At 53.7% G+C, this 15,951-nt stretch overlaps 1 protein-coding gene across 3 annotated transcripts in view; it reads left to right on the plus strand.

Moving 5' to 3' along the window:
• Nucleotides 1–15,951, plus strand: part of MYOM3 (myomesin 3) — a 49,475-nt gene that overhangs the window by 18,666 nt on the left and 14,858 nt on the right. For all 3 annotated transcript variants that reach the window (XM_058718638.1, XM_058718639.1, XM_058718640.1), the window contains 10 exons: nt 285–484; nt 1,720–1,773; nt 2,158–2,285; nt 4,948–5,131; nt 6,518–6,692; nt 9,797–9,918; nt 10,325–10,512; nt 10,773–10,899; nt 11,916–12,094; nt 15,040–15,154. In XM_058718638.1, coding sequence (XP_058574621.1) covers nt 285–484; nt 1,720–1,773; nt 2,158–2,285; nt 4,948–5,131; nt 6,518–6,692; nt 9,797–9,918; nt 10,325–10,512; nt 10,773–10,899; nt 11,916–12,094; nt 15,040–15,154 — 1,472 coding nt within the window. The remainder of the gene's footprint in view (nt 1–284; nt 485–1,719; nt 1,774–2,157; nt 2,286–4,947; nt 5,132–6,517; nt 6,693–9,796; nt 9,919–10,324; nt 10,513–10,772; nt 10,900–11,915; nt 12,095–15,039; nt 15,155–15,951) is intronic.

Consider the following 15,951-nt stretch of genomic DNA (forward strand, 5'->3'; position numbering starts at 1 on the left):
AATCCCACCTGACACCGAGGGCTGTGAGGGTGCAGTGCACCTCCAGGCACACGGGAAATCTGCACAGAGGCACTGGCTATTTTGGTCAACATGGTGTCGAGGGTGGTGGCGAGTCCTCCTGGGGGCCCGAGGTTCGAGCCAGGTTTTTGAATGGACAGCGGGACTGGAACCGGCAGCAGTGAGCTGGGCCGGCAGTCTGGGGTGGAGAAGTGGCCTCCGGAGGGGCTCACACTGGGAAGGTTGAGTCATGGGCTGGGGCTGGAGCTGAGGCCTCTCTCCCACAGGTGCCAGGGCGAGTCTGGGCAGTGGGTGCCCTGCCACGAGGCCCCCAGTGGGACCTGCCGGTGCCCTATCCAAGGCCTCATCGAAGGCCAGAGCTATCGGTTCCGGGTGAGAGCCGTCAGCAGAGCGGGCCCCAGCCTCCCCTCCAAGCCTTCAGAACTGGTTGTCATGGGCGACCATGACGAAGCCCGGAGAAAGAAAGGTGGGTACAGAGGCCCTGAAAGGACATTCTAGAGCATCAGTCAGGGCACAGTGAGGACTGCCTCATGCAGGACACAGGTGGCACAGCCCCCATTCTAAGCCCTGTTCCAAGGTGGGTAGGGGGAGACATGACACAGCCCTCAGGAACTGCTAGTCTGATGGGGGAGACACAGTCTCAGGAACTGCTAGTCTGATGGAGGAGACACAGTCTCAGGAACCGCTAGTCTGATGGAGGAGACACAGTGTTAGGAACTGCTAGTCTGATGGAGGAGACACAGTCTCAGGAACCCCTAGTCTGATGGGGGAGACACAGTCTCAGGAACTGCTAGTCTGATGGGGGAGACACAGTCTCAGGAACCTCTAGTCTGATGGGGGAGACACAGTCTCAGGAACTGCTAGTCTGATGGAGGAGACACAGTGTCAGGAACTGCTAGTCTGATGGAGGAGACACAGTCTCAGGAACCCCTAGTCTGATGGGGGAGACACAGTCTCAGGAACTGCTAGTCTGATGGAGGAGACACAGTCTCAGGAACCCCTAGTCTGATGGGGGAGACACAGTCTCAGGAACCGCTAGGCTGATGGAGGAGACACAGTCTCAGGAACTGCTAGTCTGTTGGAGGAGACACAGTCTCAGGAACCCCTAGGCTGTTGGAGGAAGCGCAGTGCTGTCCTCAGGAAGCCCTAGCCCAAAGGGGAAGGTATAGCTAGTCTGATGGAAGGAACATGAATCTGCCCACAGGAGATGTTAAACTAAGGAAGGACCACAACACCTTCTTCAGATGCCCTTAATCTGAAGGAGGAAAACAGCCCTGCTTCAGGATCTGTCAGCCTGGGGGCATGTGGTGGGGGCCCCCCCACTGCCCTTCCAGCCTTGAGGGGTCAGTCTGACTTGGGTTTGCCTCCAGCTGCACCGTGCCCTAGGCATCCGACCCCAGACACATTACTTCCCTTCTGTCCCCATTTGCCCCAAGAAGACAGAGCACCTCTCAGGGTCTAGAACAGCAGTGTTCTGCTTTAGACCCCTGAGAGTCTGGGGGTCAGACAGCACCTGCTTGAGGTCAAACAGGGAGGAGCTCAGAAGCCAGGACTGGGAACAGGGCGAGGAATCAGCTCCCAGAGTTGGCAGGTCCTGCCCTGACCCCTCCTGTCCTAGCCCCCCGCCACACACAACCTCTGCACCCCCTACTCCTCCCCCAACATGCTCCATTCCCCAACGTGCTCCATTCTCCACCCTAGAGATCCCCTTTGACCTGGGAAACAAGATCACGGTCAGCACAGATGATTTTGAAGGTACGTGTGAACCTCCTAACCCTTTGCCTCACGATTCCAGCTTCCTTTTGGTTCTGGAAACTCTGGGACACAAACTGGCAGAGAGGCAGAAGCTGTCCACCTGTGGGGTGTGGGGAGGGGAGGGCGGTGAGGTCCAGTCGGAGGAGGCCAATGTTCTCAGGTGACGGTGGCCCATCTTGCTGTGCCCCTTGTAGAGGAGGTAGCACGTCGGGGAAAGCCCTGGGGAGGATATTGGGAGACGTGGCTTCTCGCCCTGGCTGTGCCTGGCCTTGCTGGGTGACCTGGAGCAAGTTCCTACCCCTCTCTGGGCCCGTTTCCTCCTCTATGAAACGAGGGGTCTCTGACAGCCCACCTGTCTCCGCCCCTTGATGACTCTGATTCCAGACTTTGTGACCATCCCCTTACCTCCGACCAATGTCCACGCCAGTGAGATCCGTGATGCCTACGTGGTTCTGGGCTGGGATGAGCCAAGGCCTCGGGGCAAAGCCCCACTGACATACTCTCTGGAGAAGGTATGGAGACTCCAAGGGCCCCAGCCCCAGGCTAGGCTGAAGAGTAGGCATGCTGTCACCCGGGGAGGTGTGGGGGAGCTGGGGGAAGCACTGAGAGACCACAGGCAGTGTTCCCTAGAAGGGAATCCCTGCCCGGAAGGGCTGAGATTGGCCCTACACCGGGGCAGACCTTTTGAGGTGACCTCAGCCCTCCCAGGCCAGTTACTGGCGGCAGCTCCCGAGGCCGTTCATGGAAATACACAGAATTAAGGGACACAGACCACAATAACAGAAGTACAATCCACCATTTCCAGGGTAGCTCTCGGCCCCCAAGTCTGGCTGGCATGGAGTCACACATCCAGTCAAGCCCCTCTTCCTGGCCAGGGCCACACGGGGAGGGTACCCTGGAGCCAGGGTCACGGCCAGCCACACTCACTCAGCAGGGGGGGCGGGGGCGGGTAGCGCTGGAGGCAGTTCTCAGCCAGACAAAGTGGGGGCAGGTGTCGGGATGTGGGCAGCTCATCGGGAGTGGATTTCACAGTGGAGGGGAGGCAGCTGGCAGAGTGGAAAACAGCATGGTGTTAAGATCAACTCAAATCCTGACTTCTGCTGTGTGAGCCAGTTTCCTGAGCTCCCTGAGCCTCAGTTTCCTCCGGCATCGAACAGAGGGTGAAATAAGACGCGGCACGCAGCTGGGCCCGCAGCTCTGGGCCTGTAGACACGTCCCAGGGACACGTTCTTGACTCCGACTCCCCCGAAGGAAAAGACCAGAGTTACCTTCTCATTACTTGCTGCACACGGCCTGGCACGTAGTAGGGGGACAGCACAGGTTTAGCGAAAGTTCGGGTTGTTCAAATGGGCCTCTCTTTGCATGCGCACGGGTGATGTCTTCCCACATAGGAAAGCCATGCATCGTTGAGGACTTGCTTTGTGAGGCTCTAGCCACGTGATGGTTAAAATGTTGGGGTCAGATTGCCTGGGTTCAAATCTGGTCTCTGTTACTTACTAGCTGTGTGACCTTGGACAAGTTAGTTAGTCTCTCTGTGCCTCAGTTTCTTCTTCCGTAAAAGAGAGCTAATAACCGTACGCACCTTAGAGAGCCAATATGAGGATCAAATTAATTAAAGTACATGAGGACTAGAATAGAACCTGGCCCACAGTAGGTGCTCAGCAACATTGCCTGGTTTTTATTGTGATTTTTTTTTCCCCCTAGCTGGGTTCTGGACTACTGACAGGCAGGTGGGCCTTGGGAGGGGAAAGCACAGAGAGGAAAGGGTCAGTGAGCTCCCCCAGTGCTTCCGGGTTTTAGCTGCCATACCCAGCGGTAGTGGCCTCTGGGCGTCTTACTCACCTGCCGCCCCCCTCAGCCCTTCACCCTCTATGTGCCCAGAGATGCAGCATCTATGGCTGCCTTTTGGATCCCTTATGCTGTGAAGAGGAAGCAGGTTGGAGGCACCCACACCTGAGCTTAAATACCAGACACACCAGTCGTTAGATGCGTGACTTTCAGTCAAGTGACCGAAACTCCCTGAACCCAAGTTTTATCATTGGTGGGGAAATTAACACGTACCTCGCAGGGTTATTGTGAGAATGTATTCATTGCCTCACTTGTTGGTCCCCACAAACCTAGATTGAGCACCTCCCATGTACCAGTGCTGTTCTGGGCCCTGGGGGGTTGGCAGTGGATAAAACAGACAAACCCCTGGCTCGTGGAGCTGAGATTCGAGTAGGGGGTGTGGGACGGGCGGTAAAGAAGATAAGTCAGGAAAATACTTAGCACATTAACTAGTGGTAGGTGCTAGGGAGAAAGACAAAAAGCAGGGAGAGGGGTTGAAGTATTTGGGGGAGGGTTGGCTGACTTTTTGGATGGGGAGCTGGGGAGTCCTCTCTGAGAAGGTGAGTTTTGAATAAAAGCCTAAAAGAAATGAGGAGACTAGCAGAGATTTCTGGAGGGAAGAACATCCCAGGCAAAGACACCATCAAGTGCAAAGGCCCAGAGACAAGAGTTGGGGTTGTTGCCATCCGGAAGATCAGGGAGGCTCAGGGGGAAGGGAGAAGTGGATGTAGCCAGATGGGTAGCAGGGGTCAGGCCATGAAGAAGCTTCCACCCTGAGGGAGGTGTCAGATGGACAGATGGGGATGTGATCTGACTTGTGTTCTGAAAGGATCCTTCTGATTGTCATTTAGAGAAAAGAGTGACGTAGCTCAGGTGAGAGATGATGGTGGTGATGATGATGATGATGATGATGATGATGATGATGTTGATGGCTTGGATCAAGGCTGTAGCAGGGGTCAATAAGGTGATACACCATGTTGGTTTCTGGATAGATTCTGAAGGTGGAGCCAACTGAAGTTGTTGATAGAGCATATTTGGGACGTGAGGGTCAGAGGGAAGGAGCCTAGGATGGCTTTAGGGATTTTGGCCTGAGCGATTAGAAGGATGGGTCCCACCAACCAAATATGGGCGGGTTTGGGGGCAAGATCCAGAGTCAAGTTCTAGACATGTTGAAGGTGAGATGCTCAGTAGGCATCCAGGCAGAGATGTTGAGGGGATAGGGGATCCAGAACTCAGTGTTCAGGGGCAGCCTGGGCCGGGGGTTAGAAGTTAATGAGAGCTGTGTGGGCACAGAGCCCAGTCCCAAGCAACTGCTTAACTAATGCGGGTTTCTTTCCTTTGTCACAGTCGGTCATAGGTAGTGGCACCTGGGAGGCCATCAGCTCAGAAACTCCTGTGAAATCTCCAAGATTCGCCCTTTTGGATCTGGAGAAAGGGAAGTCCTATGTCTTCAGAGTGCGATCAATAAACCAGTATGGCATGAGTGATCCATCGGAGCCCAGCGAGCCCATCGCCTTGAAGGGGAAGCCAGGTACCCATGTGATGCAGGAGAGGGGGGCAGACCAAGCCAGGCCAGGCCGTCAGCATCCAGAGCGGGGACTCCACCGCTGCAAATACAAAGCCATGCTCCAGGGTCCCTGTCCCTGACCCCTTTTGCCTATCACAAAGCTGACAAGCAGCATGATCTCAGCCCTGGTCTCAGAACATCAGGAATCAACGTTTCTCTGGGTGGGGAGCTCGTGAGAGTATGGAGACTTTTTCCAGATCAGCAATTCACAGGTTGCAGAATCCAGCTGGTCCAGCACAGGAGCTGAGTACGAACAAGTGGTCCCTCAGTTCTAACGCTGTCCCACTCCAAGCTCTGGCTCCCCAGGCAGGGCGCTTCTCATCAGCAACACAGCGCGGGCCTGGGCAAGTCATTTCCTAGCCGCAAGCCTTGGCGTCCTCACCTGCCAAACCTGGGGTTCTGAAAGCCTGGGTACCGCTCCCACCTCCGGCCCCTTTCGGAGTCTCCCAGCTGCGTCTCCATCCTGGTCCCAACCTCGCAGGGCCCCTCCCTCTTCTGAGGCCCCCGGATTCTGGGGTTCTTTGATTTTGATAAGATCAGAAGGTTCCCTGCAGCTGTCGCGACTGACTAGCCCTTTAAGGAACCCAGCTGCAGCTCGCCCTATCCAAGAAAAGCCTGAAGTGGTGCAGGACCCCTTTGGGGAAGATAGCAAAGTCCTAGATTTGATCTGTTTCACTAATTTATGAAGTGTATATATATATATATATATATATATATATATATATATATATATATATGTATACACACACACACACACACACACTCATAGCAAGTATGGATGGATTGGTGGACAAGTGGTGTTTTTCTTTAATCGTGGCCCAGCTAACATATAGACATGATTCAGAGTCTGGCCAGTGAGCGGTTTGTGATCAGATGTGGGCAGTCTCTGGACCAGAAGGCAGTGTCAGGGGCAAAGTTCCTGTATAGTTCAGAAAAGGCGAGGAGAGAAAAAGAGGGGAGAGGGGGAGGGAAGGGAGGAAGAAAGAAAAAGCATTTGTCTGTATTGTAAAAGTTAAATTATTATACCAAAATGAGAAGACACGCACACACACACACACACACACACACACGCCAAAGAGAGAGACAGTGGTGAGGGAGGGAGGGGACAGAGACTAAGGATTAATGAATGGAGGCTTTCATGAGGAAGCAGAGATGTTCGGAGGTAAGAGGGAGGGAACTTGAGACTAATAGTCTGGGGCTGCCCCTGGGCCCAGGAGGGAATACCCAAAGCCCCAGGGCATGACTGCCACCCCCCTGCCACTCTTGATTGTGGTGGGGGCTCCTCCCAGCCTTTCCCCACATCCCTCCCCTCCCCTGCAGCATCACATCACCCACGTTTCTGTTTTTTAGCTACTCTGCCTCCTCCAGCTCAAGTTCAAGCGTTCCGAGACACGCAGACCTCTGTGTCCCTGACCTGGGACCCGGTGAAAGGCCACCCAGAGCTCCTGGGCTATTACATCTACTCCCGGGAGGCAGGATCATCTGAGTGGCAAACGGTTAACAACAAACCCATCCAGGGCAACAAGTGAGTTTGCCCCAGCCTTCCTGCAAGGAGGGGCCATAAGGACCGTGGCACCTGCCATTTCACAATGTGGCACTGGGCGCTGGGCACTATTCCAAGCTCTTTTCCTATATTAGGTCAGTTCATTCTAACTGCAATGCTCTGAGTTTAGGACTGTTGTTTTTCTCATCACTATGCAGATGAAGAAACTGAGGCATAGAGCTCTTAAGTAACTTGCCAAAGTCCCTTAGCTAGTAGTGGAAAACTGGAACTTGACCGGATGGGCTCTTACTCAGCAAACGCTGGCTGAGGGCTTGCTGCCTGCAGAGGTGACAGACTGGGTCTCGTCTGTCCGGGAGCTTAGAGACAGAGAGGGGCAGAGGGTGCAGCCCGGGAGGCCTGGGTTTGGACTCTGCATGCACCCCTCACTCGCCTGGTGCTTCGGCATGGGTACTCGCTCTTCTGAGGCTGGATTCCTCCTCTGTCATCTGGGCAGGTAGGACCAGACTCTCCTCTCCGCAGAGGCTCCCTCCTCACTCGGTGGCCCCGGTCCTGGCAGGCGCAGTGAACCTCGAAGCTTCTGGGCTCCTGACTTCTGTCGGTTTTGAGGTTCTGTGGGATCAGGGGCTCCCCTCCTTTTCCATCAGATGACTGGGGGCCCTGAGCACACCTGGCTGGGCTCCTCTTGACCACCAGCCCCTTGATTATCTTACCCAGAAAAAGGGACAGGACCTGGGACCCCCACAAGTCTTTGGTATCTCGTGGTCAGCTGTGAGGGGTCACTCATAATTCGTTATGGCTAAAACTTCCCAAGTTGGAGAATCATCAGATTTTTGACAAATTTTGACAAATGTGACCAGGTTGTCCCTAGAATAATATCTCTCCTTCAACTTGCATTTGATGTGCTTCCCTGAGGGGAGGCAAGGGTGGTGAGAGAGTTACTCAAGGTATTGGCACATCTGGGACACACGTCACACATGAGGGGTGGCACACTCTTCTGAAACGTCCAGAGAACTCATCACACGTGTGCGTGCTGACGGTTACATATGTCATGGCTGGAAAGAGGCTAACCACCACTGCCCAGGAGTGCTGCCTTGTGTGATGGCATAAAGGGAGCCCCGCTGGACTGTGGGGGTCCGGTCTGCCATACCGCCGGGCCCCACAGAACCCGGCTCATTGTATGCTCCGTGTCTGAATGTCCTAATGGATGACTAACGAATGGGCAGGCTCTGCTCTGGGACTCAGGAGGCCTGGGCTGTGGTCCAGGTGGTGTTTCTAATTGGCCGGGTGCCCTTGGCTCTCCTCTTTCCTTCTGGGGGAGGCCCTCCCCACCAGGAAAGTGCAGAAACTGGACCCTTTGATCCGTAAGGGCCCCTCCGCATTCCGACATTCAACTTCATCCGTACCTCCAAAACAGGGGTAAGAACAGTACCTTCCCCTGAGGGTGCTGTGACAAGAGCCTGCGGTTACGAAGATTATAGGGAAAGCCAGGGCTAGACCTGTGTGCGTGGCTGCCGTCATTGCTGTCGTGGTCACCATCTGTTGTCAGCAGGGGCTGGTCCTGGGAGCCACCCCCAGCCTCCCCTAGCCAGGTGCTCCCTGAGCAACATCCCCCCCTCCATGCTCCATCCCTCTCATTGAGGTGTGCTCCCCATGAGACATGCATGTCCCTGAGCAGGGAACTTACTGCTGTGTCAGCTGTCAACACTTGACTGAGGTCCTCAGGTCTCATCGGGGACAGCTGGCTGAGAGAAGCTCCCTGTAGAGCAAGATTTGCTACAGGAAACTGTCGATAAGTGAAAAGAGAGAAAAAGGGGTCTGCCATTTGGGTTTTATCAGGAAGGGGCATTTTTGTCTAAACCAGAGTGTCTCTGGATGTATGTCTCTGGATGACAAGTCTCTTTCTGGGTCTTTGAAAGGATTCTGTGTTTTAGAATCACAGAATCCATGCAGATAATATGAACCACTGCTGTATTTCAAGGACGAGGCCCAAAGTCCTGGACATACACCAGGTAGCACAGTTCAGGGGTTGGCTGCCTGGGCCTTCGGGGGGGGGGGGGGGGTAGCTTTCCCAGCATATCTGCATTTTAATGGTGGACTCTGGAAGAGCCACACCCTTTAACATCTTTTTTTTCCCCAGTTTTATCGAGAGATAACAGACATACGTGACTGTCTGTGTAAGTTCAAGGTAAATAGCATGGTGGTTTGATTTACGTATGTTATGAAATGATTACCACCATAGGCTTAGTTAACATCCATCATCTTCTATAGACACAGTAAAAAGAAAAATCATTTTTCTCGTTGTGATGAGAACTCTTAGGACCTACTCTCTTAACAACTTTCCTGTATATCACACAGTGGTAACAACTGTGGTCCCCACATTGTGTATTCCATCCCGAGTACTGATTTACTTTATAACTGGAAGTTTGTACCTTTTGACCACCTTCCCCCAACCTTTAAAAATCTTAATAACTCACCATCCAGGGTGCGGGCATCACTCTGGAGGCAGAGGCAATAATCTTTAGGCATGAACTGGCCCTAGGGGGGCCGGGGTGGCTCAGTAAGTTAAGCGTACGACTCTTGATTTCGGCTCAGGTCGTGATCTCACGATCCATGGGTTCGAGCCCTGCATTGGGCTCAGTGCTAACAGTGCAGAGCCTATTTGGGATCGTCTCTCTCCCTCTCTCTCTACCCCCTCCCACTCGCTCTCTCTGCCTCTCTCTCAAAATCAATAAAAAATATACTTAAGGGGCACCTGGATGACTCAGTCAGTTAAGCGTCCGACTTTGGCTCAGGTCATGATCTCACAGTTTGTGAGTTCAAGCCCTGCGTTAGGCTCTGTGCTGACAGCTCAGAGCCTGGAGACTGTTTTAGCTTCTGTGTCTCCCTCTCTCTCTGCCTTTCCCCCATTCACACTCTGTCTCTCTCTCTCAAAAATGAACATTGAAAAAAATTTTTTAAGAAAATAAAATAAACTTTAAAAAATTAAAACAAACAAACAAAGAACTGGCCCAAAACCTCAAATCCTACCTCTGGTGGCCACTTAGCCCACAAGATTGTTCTAGAAAGTTCAGGGACATCTGCAAGCTGTTTGACCCTCCCTGAAAGCTTACACATTTCTCTTCCAGGTTTACGGTCCCTGGGCTGAGGACGGGGAAAGAGTACGAGTTTTGTGTCCGATCAGTCAGCGAGGCTGGGGTAGGTGAGAGCTCAGCGACCACCGAACCCATCAGGGTCAAGCAGGCTCTGGGTAAGTCCAAAGGGCAGGTCCAGTCTGCATGTCTCCTGGGGGCAGCCCTGAGCGGGGCAGAGAGTGGGGGCTTATCGACCACATCTTGGAGGGTCCAGTCCCAGAGACCAAGGGGGCATAAGTCCTCTGAGGGGAACTAAAGCTGACCCCGAGCACCTCCCTGCCTTTCCTTTGGGGAGGAAATGACAATGGTCTGAGGCCATGGGGCAAAGGTCTCACCAGCTCTGAGGCCCAGCTGCCCTCTAGGGAGTGGAGTCAGGATTACCGGCAAATGCTATTGGCTAAATTAGTACCCCAAAACAAGGTGGGCATCCACTGGAGGACGCATGTTGGCTCCCTCGGGCCCCACTGCCCAATGTGGCCGCCCCTAAGGAAGCGGCTGTCCTCACCTCCCTCCTCCCCGTAGCCACGCCATCTGCCCCATATGATTTCGCTCTCCTGAGCTGTGGGAAAAATGACATGGTCATTGGGTGGAAGCCCCCCAAGCGTCGTGGAGGCGGCAAGATCCTGGGCTACTTCCTGGACCAGCACGACTCAGAGGAGCTGGACTGGCACCCGGTCAACCAGCAGCCCATCCCCACCCGGGTCTGCAAGGTAAGCCTGGAATGTGGCCACCGCCTCGTGTCCTGGCCTGTGCCGGTGGAGACCAGAGGTCACTGTTAGAGGTCCTGAAGCCAAGAAGGCCTCAGGTTCCCTGGACTCAATAATCTGGCTAATTTTCAAATGCAGACTCACTTGACCAACCTTGTTTAAGGCCCCAGGGACTTCCTGCTCTGACCTCTGCGCTGCCCCTGCCACACCCCTTTCCCTTTTGCCTCAGCCTTGGCTTTCACTGTCTGTCTCTGCTCTTCAAGATCAGTAACCTTCGTGAAGGCCACTTCTACGAGTTCCGTGCCCGGGCGGCAAACTGGGCAGGTGTTGGTGAGCTGTCGGCGCCCAGCAACCTGTTTGAGTGCAAAGAGTGGACGATGCCCCAACCAGGTGAGGGGTCTAAAGATGCCGAAGCCCAGCACCTGCCCTCACCCCGTCCCCCAAATCCAACCAGTAGATGGGATGGGCGTCACCAAGCTTTCTGTGCATCCAAGCTTGCTCTGTTGGTCCCAGACCTCAGACCCCTGGTCCCTTCCACCAACAAACCCTATAATCTCTGACACAGACAGTCTTAACCTTACCTTAGAGGACCCCTGACCTTGGCCATCAACTGGCTCTGCACCCTCTGCATAAACTCTCCCCTAGCTCAGCACACCATCTGAGCTCTGATTTTGGCCGCAGGCCAATGTCAGACCCCAGGAGCACGCTGTTAGGGTGACTGACACCCTGCACACCATTCCCCACAACCTCGTTAACTTTCTCTCAGATGAGCCCCCACCTCCTCCCCAGGAAGGAAGGATTGCAACCTTCCATCATGCTGTTCAGCTCAGTGCTGGTTCTTATTTTTAACTAAATGGTAGATAATTAGTATGCGTGATGCTTTAGACAGTAATTATGAACAACTGATATTTATTGGGTCCTTACCATGTGTGGACAGATCCCACAAGTCATGCCATTCATGCTCACAGCAACACTAGATTATAATAATTATCATTATCTGTATTTTATAGACGAGGAGACAGGAGCATGGGGGTTGGGGAACTTGAGCAGAGGCCCCAAAGCCTGAAGCTGGGGCCCGAACCCCGGGGATCTGACTCTGGGGGTCATGCCGTAGCCCCTACACTAATCACTGAAATAGCAAAGACATTAGAAGGGTTACTGCTGCCTGGGATAGGGAGGGAGAAGATCGTGGATGCTTCCGGAAGAAGTGATGCTGAGCACGTTTTGAAAAGTTAACGCTCTCTCAGGCCCAGACCAAGACCAAGTTTGTCACGAAGCCAAGTCCTACCAGGTCCCCACTATGCCCAGAGCAGGCGCTTCCAGATTGACAAGGTTGATGACAGACCGCCCGGCTCGCTGCCTAGCTGGCTGGCTGGCCGACTCCTCCTCTACCCCACCTCCCACAGGCCCCCCGTATGACGTGCAGGCGTTCGAGGTGCGGGCCACCTCCCTGATGCTGAAGTGGGAGCCCCCGCTTTATACCGGGGCTGGGCCGGTCACAGGCTACCTCGTCAGTATCCAGGAAGAAGGCTCTGAACAGTGGCAGCCAGTCACCCCAGACCGCATCTCTGGCACCCACCTGAGGGTGAGTCCCCTGCCCCTTCACCCCCTGCCCCACCCCGAGCCTTCCCTGCCACTGAACATAGCAGGACTACAGAACACTGGAGCTGGGATGACCCTCAGGGATCACTGCCCTCACTTAATGTCAGCACAGGACCAGAGACGGGGAGTGCCATACCCAGGGTCACACAGCAAGTGGGCCGTCTGACCCGCTGGCCGGTTGCCTTAAACTGCTCCAAGCTGGGCAGACTCCTCCCTAAACCCTCACTCACAGTCATCCAGGTATGTCAGCATTGGATAGGCCTTTTCCCTCGAGCCAGGAATTCTGCCCTGGGATTGGATTGCAGAGGAATAATTAAGCAAGTGCACAAAGACCTACACAGGCAAAAGTTGGAAACAACTTAAATGTCCATCGGTAGGGGGTTTGCTTAAATCAATCAGTGTATCCTTAGAGCGTAATCCTGCGCCAGGTAGTAGAAAGGCGATGATAGTTTAAGGAGTGACAATAGTACAAAAAATGAGGTGTCCCTACATGTATGTACTGACATGAAAATGGATCCATCATCTGTGGCTAAGAAAAGCAGAATACAAAGTAGAATATTTATATGTTCGATAACATACTATGTATATACATAATATTACACATTAACAAACATATACATAGATATATATTTCTCTTTTTTTTTAATGTTTATTTTTCTTAGACAGAGTGCCCGTGGGGGAGGGGCAGAGAGAGGGAGACACGGCATCCAAAGCAGGCTCCAGGCTTCTGAGCTGTCAGCACAGAACCCGAGGCAGGCCTCGAACCCACAGACCACAAGATCATGACCTAAGCCAAAGTGGGATGCCTAGCCGACTGAGCCACCCAGGCGCCCCAGTATTTTCCTAATTTAAATGAGAAACAAACTCTAAACTTTTTGGATAAATAAGAAATCTAGCAGAATCGTTGGTTTTATTCACCTGTGGTGGTCATTGGAACTTCCACCAACTGGCCAATATTGGACAGGCCAGAAAACAAAGTGTCAAGGAAGCGTTCTCAGTGGGCGCAAATCACTGCCTTAGTCAATCCGTCAGAATCCCAGACGTCCCGGTCCCTGAGGCTGTTTCCACACACCCAGCGCCCATCTCTGCAGCCACCAAGTCCCCCCCCGGGGCCGCCTGTGTTTGAGGAACATTTGTGAGGATAGTCCTGTGACGTGGACTAGATTCTATTTTCTGGAGCTCTAGGGAAAGGAGGAATGTGTCTTCCCCAACTCACTTTTCAAGACCACACATTAGCGTCCCATCAGTTAGCACCAAGAGAGAAGAAGGCACGTTCATGATGCCCCGAACAATGTGGAAAGAATGCGAAGCCAAGAAACGTGGTGCCTGTCCTGTTTCTACATGGTTTATGTGCATTTCAAAGCCCAAACGGAGTGTTACAGAACTGTTATTTCTGGTGCTCGCTTCGGCAGCACCTATACTAAAATTGGGACCATCAGGGAAAATGAGCAATGGTCCCAGCACGAGGACAGCGTGCAGATTCGCGAAGCCTTCCACGGGGATTCTCTGGCAAAGCGAGGCAGTGTAAAGGGATTTCTCTTGTCATCGTCCAAGAAACCTTGTGCAGTGTTAGATCGAGGATCAGCTTCCGCTGGAAAGTAAAGCCAGATTTGTGTGGGGGGGAAAAAAATTGTTATTTCTGGTCGTCTGTGGGGGTGGGACTGCCAGGAGAGCTTAACCCTTCATTTTACATTCTTCTCTATCGCTTTAATATTTTCCCAGCAAGTGTGTCTTTCTTTTAGAATCAAAACAGTTAAAACCTTTCATTTTGAAACAATAACCGTAAGGCCACCGGAGGACAGGCCTTGGCCAGTGGAATGCTCTGCGATTCTGCAGTTTCTGCCCCACGGGGTCAGGCCCCCTGCAGTAGAGTCGGCCAGCGCTGAACAGCTGGTCCCAGAGAGCCACATGAGAGGGACGGTCCTTCTGCCTCCCCACGTAGCTTGGCCCAGGCCAGACTGGGCAGGCCCTGGTGACTTGGCACCATTTTTGCGTTGTGGGTGGTTGGCCGTTTACTGAACACCTCTTGGTGCCTTCTTAGTGCCCGGTCTGGAACCGGATCCGAGACGTAAAGAGCAAAATAAGCCGCGGTCTTTGGGCAGCAAGCAGTTACCTTACCGTGTATTGTATGATTGAGGGGGAGGCCCAAAGGGATTCTGGGAGTTCCAAGGAGGAAGGTAAGAGACCCTTCCTGGAGTCCTCGAATCTGCCCGAGCTGAGCTGAGTGGTCAAGGATGAATTGGCATTGTCTAGACCAAGAACGAGGGGAGGGCTTTGCAGGCACAGGGCTCAGCAAGGACAAAGGCAGGAAGACATGGAACGGGAAACCGATCAGGTGAATCTGGGCACCCGGAGGGAGTCATGGAGTGAAGGGGCCACACGGAACGGCAAGAACACAGAAGACACAGAAGGCTAGGGCCAGACTAAGAAGATGTTGCGCTAAGCATGCCAAGCGTGATCAGACCGGCATCTTGGAAGGACTGGCAGAGGGGAAGTCTGGGAAGAAGGATCTAGAGTCAGGGACACCATTCGGGGAACTGTTGGACTAATCCAGGTGAGGAGAAATAAAGCCTCGATCAGGGCCACGGCTGGGACGTGGAGAAGAGTAGCCACGTTCAAGAAATGTTGGGGAAGTGTGAACTCAGTGATGAGAAGTGTAGAGCCCAAGAGAAAGATGTCAAAGATGATCCCCAGGCTTCTCTCTGGGGTGATGGATGGAGAAGAGATGGGGTGCTTTCTTGTTGAGGCGGGTGATGAGTTAAGTGGGCAGAATTCCACGTGCCACAGGCATGGGAAGTAATCCCAGTGCAGGAACCCACTGCAGACTGGGACTTGGGAGAGTGGGGTGCTCCTGGCCTGCCCCCCACCCCAGGGCGAGTCTTTTCTGTCCTCAGTGCTCACCCTGGCCCACCCCTCCACCTCCCCCAGGTCTCTGACTTGCAAGCGGGAAAGAGGTACAGGTTCCAGGTTCAGGCCGTGAATTCAGCGGGTCCGGGACAGCCATCCATGCCCACCGACCCCATACTCCTGGAAGACAAGCCAGGTAAGGGCAGGGGGAGGCGCGGGCACCACGAGGCCGGGCTGTGCCCTCAGGGACAGGCAGAGGTGAGCGGAGGGTCAGGAGGAGCATGCAGATGTGCGGCAGGAAGGGCCCCCCTCCCACCGCCACCCTGCACATCATCCAGCTCTGCCTTTCCTTTTTGCCTGTTTCTCGCCCACTCCCCACTCCTGCTCATTTCTGTGGGACCCCAAGATACGAACATATGTTTGCTTCCTATTCGATGGGGTTTTCCATTCACGTGCCATATGCATAAACTCCCACAACTCCTCGTGGATATTTAACACCCAACTCCATCCCAGATACCACACGAGGCTTTGTCTCTCTTGCAGCCACAGCTCCCGAGGTCCCCTCCTGCCACACACACCAGGCGCTACACTAGGTCCTCATACGGCCCGGCCCTCCCAACAGGCCCCTGGGCGAGGGATCATTGCCCCCACTCACAACTGACTCTGGCGTGGCTCAGAAGTTAACCGGTCCGGTCACGCAGCTAGCACATGATGGAGTCACTTATCTCTGCGGCCTATAAGCCACGTTCTTTTTCCAGTCTTTCAATTCTCCGTTCATTCCACAAATATTTGGTGATGCCCACACTGCACTGGGGACACAGGGCCCCTGCCCTAGCATGGGGGAGGGGCCGGACGTAAACAAGGAAAGGATTATGCGAAGGTGATGACTTAAGGGGGTGGTAAGTGCTGTAAAGGAAATGAACAGGGGGGTGGGGTGGGGCGGGGCTTGCTTTAGCCAGGGTGGTCAGGGAGGGCCTCTCTGAGGAGGTGTGA

The sequence above is a fragment of the Neofelis nebulosa genome, chromosome 2 (genome assembly GCF_028018385.1).
Source record: "Neofelis nebulosa isolate mNeoNeb1 chromosome 2, mNeoNeb1.pri, whole genome shotgun sequence".
Lineage (NCBI taxonomy): Eukaryota > Metazoa > Chordata > Mammalia > Carnivora > Felidae > Neofelis > Neofelis nebulosa.